The 16,337-nt window shown below is 49.5% G+C and overlaps 1 protein-coding gene across 2 annotated transcripts in view; it reads left to right on the forward strand.

Moving 5' to 3' along the window:
* The first annotated feature begins 864 nt into the window (after positions 1-864).
* The window catches only part of SLC5A11 (solute carrier family 5 member 11), a 44,640-nt gene continuing 29,167 nt past the window's right edge, over positions 865-16,337 (forward strand). The window contains exons 1-6 of one of the 2 annotated variants that reach the window (XM_072836233.1): positions 865-882; positions 1,106-1,308; positions 9,540-9,696; positions 12,801-12,872; positions 14,087-14,191; positions 15,402-15,461. In XM_072836233.1, coding sequence (XP_072692334.1) covers positions 9,562-9,696; positions 12,801-12,872; positions 14,087-14,191; positions 15,402-15,461 — 372 coding nt within the window. In that variant the 5' untranslated portion in view covers positions 865-882; positions 1,106-1,308; positions 9,540-9,561. Of the gene's footprint in view, positions 952-1,105; positions 1,309-9,539; positions 9,697-12,800; positions 12,873-14,086; positions 14,192-15,401; positions 15,462-16,337 lie in introns of both variants that reach the window. The other variant, XM_072836232.1, reaches the window with a different exon arrangement.

Here is a 16,337-nt window from a genome sequence, read left to right on the forward strand (position 1 = left end):
GGTTAGACACCCAAGGCCATTCCCTTCCTTCCTGTAAAGCTTAGGATAGGATGGGGTCTTTTTCCTTTTAAGGGGAGTTTCCTCTTAGGATGGGGGTGGTGGTGGGGTCCCTTTCCCTGCCTGCCTTTCCTACCACTCTCTTCCATTACTGCCTTTACCTCTCCTTCCTCCTCTGTGAAAGCCAGATAATCATAGAATCTGCCTTAGAGGGTTGATAAAAAGATCAAGTGAGCAAAATGTGGAAAGAAAGCCCTTGGAACAAAGCCTGGGGCGGAGTCACTACTCTGGTCTTTCTGAATTACCCTGTGCGGGGGCAGGGGCCTGGGGGGCAGGGCTGCACACCCTGAGCCCCCCTGGGGCTACTGAGGGAGAGAGGGGGGTTGGAGGTGGGGTCTGTGATGACAGGGTGGCCACACCTCTGCTCTGGCCAGCAGCTGCCCCGTGGCCATGTGGGCCTGGTGTGGCCAGATCTTCAGAATGTTCTATGAAAGTGAGAAGTCAGAGTCTCGTTTCAAGTCTCCTGGTTTGTAAATGCTGGTATCTATTTAAAAATGTTTTGGAATGCTCAGAGCATCCAGTGAAAGCCTTCTGCCGTCCTGCACTGCCGGTCCTGGTGTCATGGGCCCTCCCGATGTCTCCCCTGGGTTCCAGATGCCTGTCTTTTTGCCCAGCCTTGGTCTGGAGCACACCCGGGAAAAGGGGCTGAACAAAGCGTGGTGTCTCACTGTCCCTGCTGCTGCTGCGGTGGGGCCCGGGCTGCGAGTGCCCTCCTGGGATTTTTCCGCTGTCCCCTGCCTCCCCCGCCAGCATCTCTCCTCCCCCCTCCCCCAGCCCGTCCCAAGCCCGCCTGTCCCCAGCGTGGAGGCGGGCCTGGAAGAGTGGGTGAGTGCAGCAGGACAGTGCGGGGCTCCTGCGCTCCCCTACCCCTCCCTGCCATGGGCCCCCCTCCAGGTGAGGCCCTCAGTGGAGGCTGTGTGGGCGGAGCTAAGGGCAGGCCATCCTCCCCACAGAAGCCTGCTCCGAGTTCAAGTTCAAGGGTTCAGGACTGGGCCCAGCCTCTGCTTGGCCTGGGGAGATCATTCTCTTCCTCTGATCCCTGCTGCAGCCCAGCCTGGAATTTGGAGTTTGACCCGCAAGGAGACTCCCAGCTGTAGGCGGTGCAGGAGAGGGCAGCCACCGTCCTCTTAAGCACTGGCCGTGAGAGCAGAGGGGCCCAGGTGTCCCCCTCCTCGCACAGTCCTCCTGCCTCAGAAGCCACGGACGGGGCCCCCCCTACCCAGGGCAGGTGAGCCCAGCACCCAGAAGAAGGTAAGATTCCCTACCTGCCCCCGCCCAGCCTAACAGCTATTCTGCAAACTGGGGAGGCTGGTGGGAGGACTGGAGGTGGTGGTGGCTGAGAGGACTCCAGCTGTGAGCCCGGGGTTGGGGTGCTCACATACCGGAGGAGTGGAGTACATTTGGGGGAGTGGGTACAGCCAGTGGCACCAGGTGCAGGTCCCTGTCCTTCCCCTTCCCACGGTCAGAGACTCAGTTCACTGAGCCTCGGATTCTTATCTGTTAAAGGGGAGTGTAAACTTCAGCCCAGGCTACAGGCCTGGCGTCTCTCAAGGACCCAAAGTGAAATGCAGGTGGCAATGTCTATGCTTGCTGTCACGCGTCCAGCTGCTACTTGCCAGGCAAATACGAGTTTTGCTGGAACGTGCTGGGCACGTGCAGAGGGCGTCACATCCTGGGCCTGGTCTCACTGGACGGTCAGCCCCGAGGACACAGCCACCCTAATTCATAGAGACTGAGAGCCACTAGAAACACGTCCAAGTGTGCACAAGTGTGCAAAGTCGAGCCTCAACCAGCAAAACTGGGAGCTTACCCACAATATCCAGTTTTCTGCTAAATGATTCTAGGGAAGCCGATGAGACAGGTGCCCTCCCCGGGCCCTGGGGATAGGACTTTCTGTGGGGTGGGGGGTGGGAGGTGGGGTGTGTGTGTGTGTGTGTGTGTGTGTGATAATGTACAAGGGCATATGGCAAAAGCTCTGAAAATTCCGTATTTGTTGCACAGATGTTTGTTGAGTGCCAGCTTTGGGGACACCATGTGAGTAGGACAGACACGGTCCCTGCCTGCAAGGAGCTTATGGCGTAGCGGGGATGGGCAGCAGTGAAACATTCATACAAATCAGATGTGTGATTCAGCAGTGATGAGAGGTCATGTTTGCTAGGTCGGCAAATCAAGGACTTGATTGCTTTTTAAAAGATTTTATTTATTTATTCATGAGAGGCACAGAGAGAGAGAGAGAGAGAGAGGCAGAGGACGAAGCAGACTCCCTGTGGGGAGCCCGATACAGGATTTGATCCCAGGACCCTGGGATCATGCCCTGAGCCAAAGACAGATTCTCAACCACTGAGCCACCCAGGCGTTCCAAGGACTCGATTTAGATTGAGGCTGAGAGGGAGCTCCTCTGGGGCTGTGACGATAGGGTGACATCTGAAGGGTGGGTAGCAGCTGATCAAGCCGAGGCCATAGGGAAGAGCATTCCAGGCAGAGGGAACAGAACGGCAAAGACCCTACCACCAGGAATAGGAAGAGGGCCGGGGTGAGGTGAGGGCGGGCCATCGCAGGGCACATTAGTGGCAGCACGATTCTGCGGTTGACCACACCTGGCCAGAGATCCCTCTGGCTTCCATCTGAGGGGTGGAATGGAAGGAGGGGAGGCGGGAGGTCCTTGTGCTGGTCTAGACGAAGTGCAGCTGGCTTGGGTGCAAGCACTGGAAGTAAAGGAGAGGGAAAAATGGGTGGATTTAGCCATGCTCGGGAAGTAGACTGGAATGAATTAGGGAGCATTAGATCCTGGGAGCCGAAAAAGACCCCCTGAATGCTTCGATGGTGTGCTTGCATGCCGTGGCAGCCGCTGGCCGGGCTTGGGCGCGGTGCCCCACACATCACGGGCACTCGAGGACCACTGGGTGGGTGAGTGAGTGATTGAACGCATGACCTAAGGCTCTCTAATGTCTGGTACAGCATCAGGGTGGGCGCAGTGGCCATCGCATGGGGTGGGGCAGGGACTGGGGTTGAACAGCCTGGTCTCCAAATGGGATGTGACCCCCTTGTGATGCCTCCTTGGCATTTGGATGCTCTATTCTTTAGGAAATTATGAGATAAGCTCATTACCAAAGGTCATCACCCCTGGAGTTCTCCCTGCCAAGGGTCCAGTACCAGGCAATGGTTACCAGCTCAGGGCTTAAAGCCCAGGCTGGACCTGGTTTCAGTCATTTACCAGTGGTGTGACCTTGGGCCCAGGGCCTTCTGCTCTGTTTTCTTCACCTGTTCAATGGGGTTGATCCAAGACCTGACCTCTTGGGGGGCTGTGCATTTAAAATGAGATTCACACATGCAGGTGGTCGGGATCTGCTGGACCACAAAGTGCAGGCTCTATTTTTTCTTTTTTAAAGATTTTATTTATTCATTTGAAAGAGAGACAGAGAGAGCACGAGCAAGGGGAGAGGGCAGAGGAAGAAGCAGGCTCCCAGCTGAGCCAAGAGCTCTACATGGGATTTGATCCCAGGACCTGGAGATCATCACCAGAGCCCAAGGCAGACACAATCCTCTGAGCCACCCAGGTGCCCCCCACCCTTTTTTATAACAAGGGCAGAGACAGACTCAAGTATTCTAGACTTAATCGTACTATATAATGAACTCCGGTAATGCTCTTAACAAACCTGCGACAGATCTGATTACTATCTGCTTTTTCTTTCTTTTTTAAGTAGATTCCATGCCCAGCATGGAGTGCAATCTGGGGCTTGAACTCATGACCTCCAGGTCCAGACCTGAGCTTAACTGACCTATCTCCATTTTACAGATGAGAAAACTGACCCTCAGAGTTTCTTGACCTAAGGTCACGAAGCTAGTAAGAAGCAGAGCTGGGGGACACCCAGGTGGCTCAGCAGCTTAGCGCTGCCTTCAGCCCAGGGCGTGATCCCAGAGTCCCAGGATCGAGTCCCCCATAGGGCTCCCTGCATGGAGCCTGCTTCTCCCTCTGCCTGTGTTTCTGCCTCTCTCTGTGTGTCTCTCATGAATAAATAAATAAAATCTTAAAAAAAAAAAAAAAAAGATGTAGAGCTGGGATTTGAACTGGGCAATGCAGCTCTAATATCTCCACCCTTTGTCAGAGTACATCTCTTTTCCAGAGAGTTTTCGTCTATAATTAAAACTTGTAGTAAAATTGTCTTCATCTCTGGTCTATGCATGGCCCCTCCCCCTCTCCCTGCCTCTTTCTCTCGTTCTCTGCCCCCCCACTAATGCTCTCTGCCCCCCCACTAATGCGTTTGACATTCCTTGGCAGATAGGCCTGCATCGAGCTATTTAAAATACATCGAGCTATTTCATGTCTTGGAATGTATTTAATATACGCAGATGGGTTTATCCTGTAAGTCTTGTTTTTTTTTGTTATGAAATGTTTCAAGACACACAAAAGTTATAAAAAATAATGTTCACCCCTATTCTCCTGCACCCCCTCCTGCAGTGGACGCACATGGGGGAGCCAGCTAAGGAACCAAATGCCCCCGCCCCACCTGTGGCCATGTTTCTGGTCTTTTCCTCGCACCGAGGCGTGGCAAATTATGTAACTGGCTCAAAGGAAAAGGGTGAGCAGCGTCCCTGGGTGCTGAGCTTCTTTGTTCTCCAGCCCATTGGTGACCGCGAGGCCAGGGTGTTCTGGCAAACAAAGCCATTGTTACAACGCCGGCTTTGTCCAGACTCCCGTTACCCCTGCCCGCAGTCACAGAGGGTCCCTCGCAGGAGGTGAAGCCGGAGCCCACCCCCAGCGTGGCCGTCCTGGAGCCGGGCAAGAGCACTGTGCAAGGAGCAGTGCAAGGGGCTCTTGTGCACAGTGCTGCGAGGGGCCGGTGGAGGAACCCACCAGAATGGGGACCGTGTCTGTTCACTACTTTGTCCTCTGTGTCTAGCACAGAGCCTGGAACACAGCTGGTGCTTAATGTTTGTCCCACTGAGTCCCCAGGGCCCAGCACAGAGCCTGGCACACAGCTGGTGCCTAATAAATATGTGTGTGTGTGTGTGTGTGTGTGTGTGTGTGTGTGTGTGTGTGGAAACAGAAGGAGGGAGGGAAGGAGTGAACGAGGGGGCAGACAGGAAGGAAGGGCAGGAGGAAGGGAGGCAGTAAAGACAGAGCAGCCAGTAGTGGACAATGCGAGCTCCTACAGTCGAGGACCTGGGTTTGAATCCCACCTCTGGCATTTACTGTGACCTTGAAGCAAGTGGCTAGCACCCGCACCGTCTTCACGCCTCCCTTTCCCGCCTGTGGAGGGGACTGGGGACAGCGTCTGCCTCCCAGGGCTGAGCAGACGCGGTCAGAGGGCCGCGGTGGAGTGAGCGCCAGGCCGGGCCCTTCAGCACCGGGTCCCCGCGCCTGTTCCTGCCGTGCAGACGGCCAGTCCCTCCCAGCCCCTGCAGGGCCCCCACCTCCCTGGGCCCAGGAAGAGCCTGGAGTCCGTGCCAGCCTGCCCAGGGCCCGGATGAATAAGTTGTTTATGGGCTCCCGCCGCCCTCGCCCTCGGTGCCTGGCGGGCAGAGGCCTGCAAGGGGCAGCTGGGGGAGGGGCTGGCCCGCCCCTCCACCCACTGGCCCTCCTGCCTCCCTTCCAGACCTGCTGGGTTCTAGAACAAACCACCCCACTCCCCAGTTCAGCATCAATCTCCACCTTGGACTGCGTCCTGAGCTCCTAGCCCTCATCCTTCCCCAAAGCCCCGCGATTTGGAAGCAGCAGGTTGAAGTGTTTAAAAACACAGGCTGTGGGGGATCCTTGGGTGGCGCAGCAGTTTGGCGCCTGCCTTTGGCCCAGGGCGCGATCCTGGAGACCCGGGATCGAATCCCACGTCGGGCTCCCGGTGCATGGAGCCTGCTTCTCCCTCTGCCTATGTCTCTGCCTCTCTCTCTCTCTCTCTCTGTGACTATCATAAATAAATTAAAAAAAAAAAAAAAACACAGGCTGTGAAACCATACAGATGTGGGTTTGCGCCCTGGCTTTGGACATGATGCTAAACCTCCCAGAGCCACAGGTTCCTTGCCTCACCTGTGATGGACAATAGCACTCCCTACCTAATAGGGATTTCACCCCTGAGATAATTCGAGGGACCGTCTAGGCCTCTCCTCCCCAAGTCCCCAGAATGTGCCTTTCCGTCCTTTTTTTTTTTTTTAATATTTTAGAGAGCGGGAGTGGGGGAGGGGCAGAGGGAGAGAGAATCTTAAGCAGATCCTGCCCTGAGTGTGGGGCCCGAGCCCATCACCCGGGCTGGATCTCCTGATCTGGAAATCATGATCTGAGATGAAATCCTGAGTCAGACATTCAAATGACCTAGGCACCCAGGTGCCCCTTTATGAGCCTCTGCCCCCACCCTAGAAACAGCAGTCTCCTTCCCATGTTCTTGCATGAAGGCTTTGCAAGTGCATGGATCAGTGAGGTTAGTTCCAAGCAGGTTATTATCTAATTTCATGGAGGACGATGATCATAAAATTTAGACTGAAGGGCATCCCGGCTTCTGCTACTTCCTTCTTCCTGCATTAGGACAGAGTAAGTGAGCTGGGTGTTCCCAGTACCAGCTGTTTCCCCCCCTTCTCCTTCTCTCCTCTCTCTTCCTTCCTTCTTCTCCATAAATGCAGTGGATCCCTGGTTGCTGGGGTTCTCCCTTCCCGGGAGGGGGCCACGCCTTGTCCAAGGTCTGAACAGCTGTGACCACCTGGCCTACAGAACAAAGCAAGGTGCAGCCCCTGGGGTTAAGTCCAAAGCTATCCTTGATGTGGGAAGGGAACTTAAGATCTTGGAGCGCCCCCCTGAGGCACCTTCTCCAAGTGAACATCCAGCTGCCTCTTTCCGGGCAGTAAGGCATCTGGTAGGGAGCTCCTGGTGAGGCTGTTAAAATCCTCCACTGCACAGGATAGCCTTCTCACCCCATAACAAAGAATTATCCTGCCCAAAATGTCAGGGATTTTGAAGTCGAAGAAACCTACTCTAGAAACAAGGATCATCCTGCCCAGGTAATCAGGCTGCTCTGTCTGTGGGCAACTCTGAGCAGAAGCACGAAATTACTCCTTAGTTCTTTTTTTTTTTTTTTTATGATAGTCACAGAGAGAGAGAGAGAGAGGCAGAGACACAGGCAGAGGGAGAAGCAGGCTCCATGCACCGGGAGCCCGATGTGGGATTCGATCCCGGGTCTCCAGGATCGCGCCTTGGGCCAAAGGCAGGCGCCAAACCGCTGCGCCACCCAGGGATCCCCAAAAAAAAGATTTTTAAAATTTTTATTTATTTATGATAGAGAGAGAGAGAGGCAGAGACACAGGAAGAGGGAGAAGCAGGCTCCATGCACCGGGAGCCCGACGTGGGATTTGATCCCGGGTCTCCAGGATCGCGCCCTGGGCCAAAGGCAGGCGCCAAACCGCTCTGCCACCCAGGGATCCCGACTCCTTAGTTCTTATTACCCTGTCAACAAATCACCAAGTCCTATTGATTTTTTTTTAAGATTATATTTACTTGACTGAGAGAGCATGAAGACAAGGAGGGGGAGTGGCAGAGGAAGTGGGAGAAGCAGGTTCTCTTCTGAGCAGAAAGCCCAGTGGGGGGTTGGGGCTCGATCCAGATCCCAGGACTCCGGGATTATGACCTGAGCCGAAGGCAGATGCTTAACTGACTCAACCCGCACCGCCCCCCCCCCGCCCCGCCCGCCGCCCAGGAGCCCCTGATTTATGCTTCTAAGCTTGAATCCTTAGCACATCTGCCTCTAAGCCCCTCCTTTATATGGAACATCTTTGTGTTGTTATCTGATGAGTGAATTTCCCAGTATTGGGCTACACATCGTAGAGGTCAGGGACTGAGTCTTTTCATTCCCCAAACCCCAGAGTGGAGTCACACATTAACACAGGAATAAGTCAATGCCCAAATCACTTAAGGTCGAAAATCACCCTTGGGAATTTTATTAGTTTCCAATTACCAGCAACGCAGCAGCTTGAAACAACACAGGGTTATTATCTGACGGTTCCGGAAGTCAGAAGTTCTAAGTGAGTCTCACTGGGCTAACCTCAAGGTGGCAGCAGGGCTGAGTTCCTTTCAGAGGCTCTAGGGTGGAACGCATTAACTTGTTTCCAGCTTCTAGAAGCTGCCTGCATTCCTTGGCTTGCCATCCCTATTTCTTCATCTTCAAAGCCAACAACACTGGGCCAAATCCTTCTCTCGCTGTCATCTCTGGTTCTCTCTTCTGATTCTCTCTTCACTTTTAAGGACCCCTGTGGTTGCAACAGGCTCATTCAGATAATCCAGGAAAAATCTTTAAATTTGTTTTCTGGCCATATAACCTAATATAGTCACAGGTTCTGGGGATTAGAATGTACACATCCTTGAAGGGAACATTTATCTGCTCACCTTAGAAATCCCTTAAATTGGGGATCCCTGGGTGGCTCAGCGGTTTATTTTTTATTTTTTATTTTTTTTAATTTTTATTTATTTATGATAGTCACACAGAGAGAGAGAGAGAGGCAGAGACATAGGCAGAGGGAGAAGCAGGCTCCATGCACCGGGAGCCCGATGTGGGATTCGATCCCGGGTCTCCAGGATCGCGCCCCGGGCCAAAGGCAGGCGCTAAACCGCTGCGCCACCCAGGGATCCCGGCTCAGCGGTTTAGTGCCTGCCTTTGGCACAAGATGTGATCCTGGAGTCACGGGATCGAGTCCCACGTTGGGCTCCCGGCATGGAGCCTGCTTCTCCCTCCTCCTGTGTCTCTGCCTCTCTCTCTCTATGTCTATCATTCATAAATAAAATAAATAAATAAATCTTAAAAAAAAAAAAAGAAATCCCTTAAATTGCCCACACAAGTGCAGGACACTGAGAAACAACTTAGTTAGTGGTTCAAAATATGCATTCTGGAGCAAGATCATTTGCCTTCAAATCCCAGCTCTACCACTTGAGCTGTATTACCTCGGGCAAGTTACTTAAAGTCGCTGTGCCTCAATTTTCCCATCTGTAAAATGGGAATGATGACAGCTCATGAATAGTAAACACTTAGGATGATGCCTGGCATGTTGGAAGCAATATATATATCACTAAATATGTGGAATTTTATGGGCCTATCCAGCATTAGAACAAGATCATGGTGTTTAGCTGATCCGTCGACAAAATTGTCAGCTTGACCATCACCTAGCTCAGAGGTTCCTCAGAAATGAGGAGCAACTCCGGTGTCTTGTTTGACTCACACTCTTGGATGATGAAACCATTTGTACTATTCATGCTGTTTATTCTTAATATTTGCCAAGTGAGGGCTGAATTGCTAAAAATTAGCTGTTGGCTTTACTGTATTTGCTGAATGAATGAGTGAACGGATGGACAGACAGATGGGTGGGTGGCTCTGCCTTCCCGGGTGATGTCCCTACCACACATCCCTCCGTGGGTGTCCTCTCATTTGGGTGCTCCGAGGAGGCAGCCCCAGAGAGTGTGGGCGATGCGCCTCTGGTTCTGGCCCCTGACACATTTGCACTTCCCGCAGGTTGGAGAGTGTGCTCAGGACCATGGAGAGCAGCTCCAGCAGCCCTCAGACCCCCCAGTCAGATCCCCTGGAGGCTTTTCCCCAGAGGAGCCTGGAGCCGGGTGACATCGCCGTGCTGGTTCTGTACTTCATCTTTGTCCTGGCTGTGGGACTCTGGGTAAGCCAGGCCAGGGGAGACACGGGAAGAAACTAACTCAAGCTCATAAAGTAGTCGGAACTTTACACCTGTAAAAATGTACTGAGTGTTGACCATGTGTCAGGCGCCGTCTTAGGCATTTACATTTATGTTACCCCACGTACTTTGCACAGACATCTACAAAGAAGACACTATCAATGTGCCCATTTTACAGGTGAGGAAACTGAGGCTCAGAAATGTAAGGTCCTTATAAATTAGTAAGCAGAGCTGGAGTTGAATCCATATCTCCTTCACTTTGAAGGCCGTGTTCTATTTTCTTTTTTAAAGGAAGGTTTGGGGCAGCCCTGGTGGCTCAGCGGTATAGCGCTGCCTTCAGCCCATGTGTGATCCTGGAGACCCAGGATCGAGTCCCACGTCAGGCTCCTTGCATGGAGCCTGCTTCTCCCTCTGCCTGTGTTTCTGCCTCTCTCTCTCTCAATTTCTCTCTCTCTCTCTGTGTGTTTCTAATAAATAAATAAATAAATAAAAACTCTTTAAAGGAAGGTTTGGTTTTTGTTTTGGCTTTTTTGTTTGTTTTTTAAGGCAATACAGACACATGTCTCAAAAATAAAAGCAACTTAAAATGACATACAGTGAGAGGCACCTGGGTGGCTCAGTGGTTGAGCATCTGCCTTTGGCTCAGGGTGTGATCCTGGGGTCCCAGGATCGGAGCCTGCTTCTCCCTCTGCCTATGCCCCTGCCTCTCTCTGTGTGTCTCTCATAAACAAATGAATAAAATCTTAAAAAAAAAAAAAAAGAAAAAAGCGACATACAGTGAAAAGTCTCACTACTACTACCGTACCCTCCACAGGCAACTACTATTGTTAACTTGTTCATACCTTAGTTTGAGTTTCCTTATAGAAATCCAAGCAAATATTATTATGTGTATTTACCTCTTTCTTAAACAGGAAGTAACTTATTACATATGTTTTTTTACCTTGCTAATTTCCACCTAACATAGTCTCTTGGATATCTTTTCATGCTTTTTTTTTTAAGTGTTTTTTGTTTTCTTTTATTTATTTATGATAGTCACACAGAGAGAGAGCGAGAGAGAGAGAGGCAGAGACATAGGCAGAGGGAGAAGCAGGCTCCATGCAGGAAGCCTGATGTGGGACTAGATCTTGGAACTCTAGAATCACGCCCTGAGCTGAGGGCAGATGCTCAACTGCTGAGCCACCCAGGTGCCTCTCACTGTATGTCATTTTAAGTTGCTTTTATTTTTGAGACATGTGTCTGTATTGCCTTAAAAAACAAAGTGTCCCTCAATCCAACTGTTTATAATTTTTCTACTCTTACTCCTTAGAGTTCCCCCTTCCAGGTCAAGAAGGGGATAAAAGTGTTGGAAATCCCAAAGACCCTACATCTGGCCTTTCTCTGCCCCCTACCCCTTAGCAGAACATACTGAGATGGATGAGATGTTAAAAGTAAGAGCTTTCAAGTCAGACAGACTTGGGGTCAGGATTAGGGGAGGGTGAAGTTGGAGTCACCAGGAATCTATATTTTCCTTTTTTTTTTTTTTTTTTAAATTTTTTTTTTTAAGGTATTTATTTATTTGTGATAGTCACAGAGAGAGAGAGAGGCAGAGACACAGGCAGAGGGAGAAGCAGGCTCCATGCACCGGGAGCCCGACGTGGGATTCGATCCCGGGTCTCCAGGATCGCGCCCTGGGCCAAAGGCAGGCGCTAAACCGCTGCGCCATCCAGGGATCCCAGGAATCTATATTTTCATAAGAAAACTGGGAGACTGATGTACTACTGGTTTGGGAAGCCTTGGATTTAAATGACTGTTCAAAGAGTTTTTTTTTTTTCTTAAGATCTTATTTATTCATGAGAGACACACAGAGAGAGGCAGAGACATAGGCAGAGGGAGAAGCAGACTCCCTATGGGAAGCCCCATGTGGGACTCAATCCCAGGATCACGACCTGAGCTGAAGGCAGACCGAGCCACCGAGCCACCCAGGTGCCCCAAGGAGTTCTTTTTTTAAAAAAACAAAAACAAAAACTTGCTGTGTCAGGATTCAGCTGGAATGAACCACAGCTTCTGTTATTTCTATAGCAAGAGCATTTGCAGGGATGATAAGATACCATTTCATGCCATCTCCTATCCAGTAAGAATCCCCTTACCAACATTCACGCCCAAGCTCAGAGTTCAACAACTTAACCAAGATCCAACAAGCTACTCAGTAGCCAACATGTCTCTATTCAAACACCCTTAATGCCTGGAAGCTCATTCCTTCTAAAGATGGTTTTGGAGACCAGCTAAGAACATGGGTTCCCAAATCAAACCTGGGTCTGAATTCCTGGCCCTTCTAGAAATGTGGCACAAGATAAGTAACTTTGCTTTTGAGCCTCCATTAATTCATCAGTTAGATTGGTCTAATGACAGCAACTTCATGGAGGTTGGTAGGGATTAACATGAGATGATGCTGTAAGATGCATAGTGTGGTGTCAGACAGCTGTGCTACTATGGTGCAATGCAGCACTAACACTCAATAAGTGGTGCCCATCATGAGCTCTCTTAGATGAGCCATGGGTTGAAAACTCAAATGCATAGGTGAGCCATAAGTATGTGAAGCAAGGAGTGGTAGGGGTTGAATTGAACTGAAGAATTTATATCTTCTCTAAAGCATTGAAATTAAAAAAATATTTTTAAAAGAATGTGAAGCAAGGAGTGGTAGGGGTTGAATTGAACTGAAGAATGTATATCTTCTCTAAAGCATTGAAATTAAAAAAATATTTTTAAAAGATTTTATTTATTTATTCATGAGAGAGACACTGAGAGAGAGAGAGAGAGAGAGAGAGAGAGGCAGGCAGAGACACAGGCAGGAGAGAAGCAGGATCCATGCAGGGAGTCTGATGTGGAACTCAGAATCATACCCTGAGCCAAAAGCAGGTGCTAAACTGCTGAGCCACCCAGGGATCCCAAAATTAACTGTGGGTAATTAACTGTGGGTAAAAAACAAACAAACAAACACCCAAACTATATTTGATGTCCAAGTCTGGCCTGCTGGACTCCCAGTTGGTAATCCAGGGTCCAGGCACTCTGGGATGCCTGTGATTTTTATCCACCCCTCTTCTTTGTTTCAGTCAACAGTGAAGACCAAGAGAGACACAGTGAAAGGCTACTTCCTTGCTGGAGCGGACATGGTGTGGTGGCCAGTAAGTGATCTTTGGTTCAATTAAAGTCACTTCTCAAAGATTATTCCAGTGCTAATGTTCTGTTTAGCCTTTGGTCTCTCAGAATTCTGGTTGCGTGCTGTGTGGAAGTCAAGGCTAGAGAAGGCTTAGCTCCAATGCAAATTGGAACAAAAAGAATTCATCAGCTCACCTAAGGGAAAAATCTAGTTAGGTTGGTTTCAGGTATGGCTGAGGGCAGAGGCTCAAGTGATGTCACTAGGACATGGTTTCCCTCCCTCCCTTCCTTCCTTTCTTTTTTCCTTCCTTCCATCTGCCCATAGCAACTTCTTTTCTTCTGGATGAGCATTATTCCCAAAGGATCTTATAGTCTACTGTTTCCTGAAGTATGAGTAACAATTGCCCAAAGATTTCTCCATTGCAAGCTGGCACAGCATTAAATATCATCAAATTACATAGTAGTGAACATAATCCTTTTCCTACTCTCTGTCAATCCTCCTGATTACATAAAAGAAAAAGTCACAGCTTGGTACTAATAAATATTTTTATTTATTTTTATTTCCTTATTTTTTTTTTTTTTTTACTAATAAATCTTTATCAACTTTCCATCACAGGCTAATCTCTATATTGAACCGAGAGAATACAGGCTTCATCGAGAGAAACTAGCTAGGATTTAGTAACAGAGATGATGTCCCAGTTCCAGATTCCCAGGAGAGAAAATGTAATTGACCCAGCTTGGGCCAGGTGCCCAAGGCTGTCTGGGCTAATCAGTTGAGACCAGGCATTGGATACAATGAGTATATGCATTGGCCACTTAGTGTTCTACCAGAAGGAGGGCTATCTACTTTGCTAAGTTAGAAGCAGAACTGGGATATAACACAGGCTTCCTGATTTTCATCATAAAGCACCGTCCACAATACCGGTCATCCTTTCCCCCAGGGAAGCTGCGTTCAGTTGTTCATATTGTGCACTGCACAATCCTATAGGGCACAATTCACATTTTAGCCATCATAAATATGCATATTTATTATGCCAATTTCTGAAAGATGGAAATAAAAGAGTCTCGGGGGAGAAGATTCTTTTTTTAGCTTGAAGAAAATGTGCCAGATAGGCTAGGGATGGCTTTGCCTTCTCCACTTCTTCTGTCTTGGTGTCTCTGGAGCATGGGAAGAACTAGGGATGGGGAGAAGGTACCATAAACCTTGGCTCCCAGATCTGACTTGTCCATCTCCTCACAGGTGGGGGCATCCTTGTTTGCCAGCAATGTTGGAAGTGGACATTTTGTTGGCCTGGCAGGGTCGGGAGCTGCTACAGGCATTTCTGTCACTGCTTATGAGTTGAGTGTAAGTATTTTACCAGGGTGGATACAGCTCTAATGGATCCTGGGGGGAGAGTGTGAGTGCCGTGTAACTTTTTTTTTTTAAGATTTTATTTATTTATTTATTTATTTATTTATTTATTTATTTATTTATGAGAGAGAGTGCACACATGCACGCTGGAGTGAGGGGAGGGGCAGAGGGAGAGAAAACCAAGTATTCTCTGTTGCTGAGTGCGGAGCCAAAGGCAGACCCTGATCTCCCAACCCCGAGATCATGACCTGAGCCAAAACCAAGAGATGGATGCTTAACTGACTGAGCCACCAGGTGCCCCTGCCATATACTTTTTTAAAAATAGAATTTTACTTCATGAGAAAACAAGCAGGAAGCACCAATGGCACCCCTAGTCTTCAGGCTTCTGTCTCACCTGGGTTTGCTTGAGGTGGGTCCAGAAAGCTGGACCCCAACAAGCCAATGTGTGGGAGAGGAGGGCTCAGAACCTCTCCCTTGTGGATGCAGATGATAGAAAGTGTCCTGGGATCCGAAGGTATTTCTGTGTATTGGATACTAGTCAGCCGTCACAAAAATGTAGTTCTGTGGTTCAGTGGTTCTTGACTTTTATGCCACCCTACAGATCCCCAAGAGTTAGGACACACTGTCCTGTGTCGTGGGGCTCATGCGAAGTATGATTTTCACTGAGAGGTGGGCATGCACAATCAGTAGGGATTTTCACCTTCATACTGATTAACAGTTTTATTTTTATTTTTCTTAAAAAGGTTTTATTATTTATTTGAGAGAGAGAGGCAGCAAGAGAGAGAGAGTGCACACAAGCAGGGGTTAAAGGTTGGGGGTTTAGGGCTAGAGAGAGAGGGAGAAGCAGACCCCTTTGCTGAGCAGGGAACCCAGTGCAGAGCTCCATCCCAGGACCCCAAGATCACATTTGAGCTGAAAGCAGATGTGTAACCCACTGAGCCACCCAGGTGCCCCATGACTAACATTTTAAAAATGCTTATTCTGTGCTGCAGGCTTAAGTTCACTATGCACATTACCGCATAACAGGATTCACGTATTTCCATTCCTTCCTCCTTCATCCCCTTGTCCCATTTCACCATGGAAATATGAGGAGGTCCTGAACCCAAGGAAGAGCCAGGCCAGGTCCCTCCAGGTGCAGAGGGAAACCCAAATCAGCACTTGGCTGTGGGTGGGAGGCGAGTCCTGACTCTGTTTTTTTGGGCAGGGCTTGTTTCTGGTGCTCATGTTGGCCTGGATCTTCCTTCCCATCTATATCGCTGGTCAGGTGAGTCTGAGGGAGTCGGGGTGCTATGGGATGGGGAAACTCCTTGGGAGGGTCCCCCTCATGTTCCCTCCCTCCCACCTGAGGACATCCATTAGCCGGTCCCTGGGGGTGGGGGGATGCCCGCAGGGTGAGGGACACTGGAAAGACGAGACCTGGGGACCCCCCTCCTGAACACCTCACACTTGGTAAGAAACGGGAGCTCAAAAACAAATTTTTTTTCAATGCCAAGACATAGACATGAGACTCATAGTGTTTATTTATTTATTTATTTATTTATTTATTTATTTATTTTAAAGACTTCACTTATCCATTCATGAGAGACATACAGAGAGAGGCAGAGACTTAGGCAGAGGGAGAAGCAGGCTCCCTGCAGGAAACCTGATGCGGGACCTGATCCCAGGATCCCAGGATCACGACCTGAGCCAAAGGCAGACGCTCAACCGCTGAGCCACCCAGGGGACTCTTATAGTATCTTTTAGATGTTTAAGCCATAACATGTGACTACTTTTCTTCCTTTGCACAAAAGAACTGTAAAAATGAAGCTATGTCTGGCAGATGTGAAAGGTCAGCACTTTTGTTTCTGAATGGCACTTGTTTTAGACTCCTTGAAAAAGCAGTTTGAAAAAAATCACTTCTGGGCTGTGTGGGTGGCTCAGCGGTTGAGCGGGGCGTGATCCTAGAATCCCAGATAGAGTCTGCATTGGGCTCCCCGCAGGGGGCCTGCTTCTTCCTCTGCCTGTGTCTCTGTGTCCCCCTCTCATGCATAAATAAATAAAACATTTATTTTATTTTTTTAAAGGTTTTATTTATTTATTCATGAGAGAGACACAGAGAGAGAGAGAGAGGCAGAGACACAGGCAGAGGGAGAAGCAGGCT

Source organism: Canis lupus, chromosome 8, assembly GCF_048164855.1.
Source record: "Canis lupus baileyi chromosome 8, mCanLup2.hap1, whole genome shotgun sequence".
In the NCBI taxonomy this organism is placed as follows: domain Eukaryota; kingdom Metazoa; phylum Chordata; class Mammalia; order Carnivora; family Canidae; genus Canis; species Canis lupus.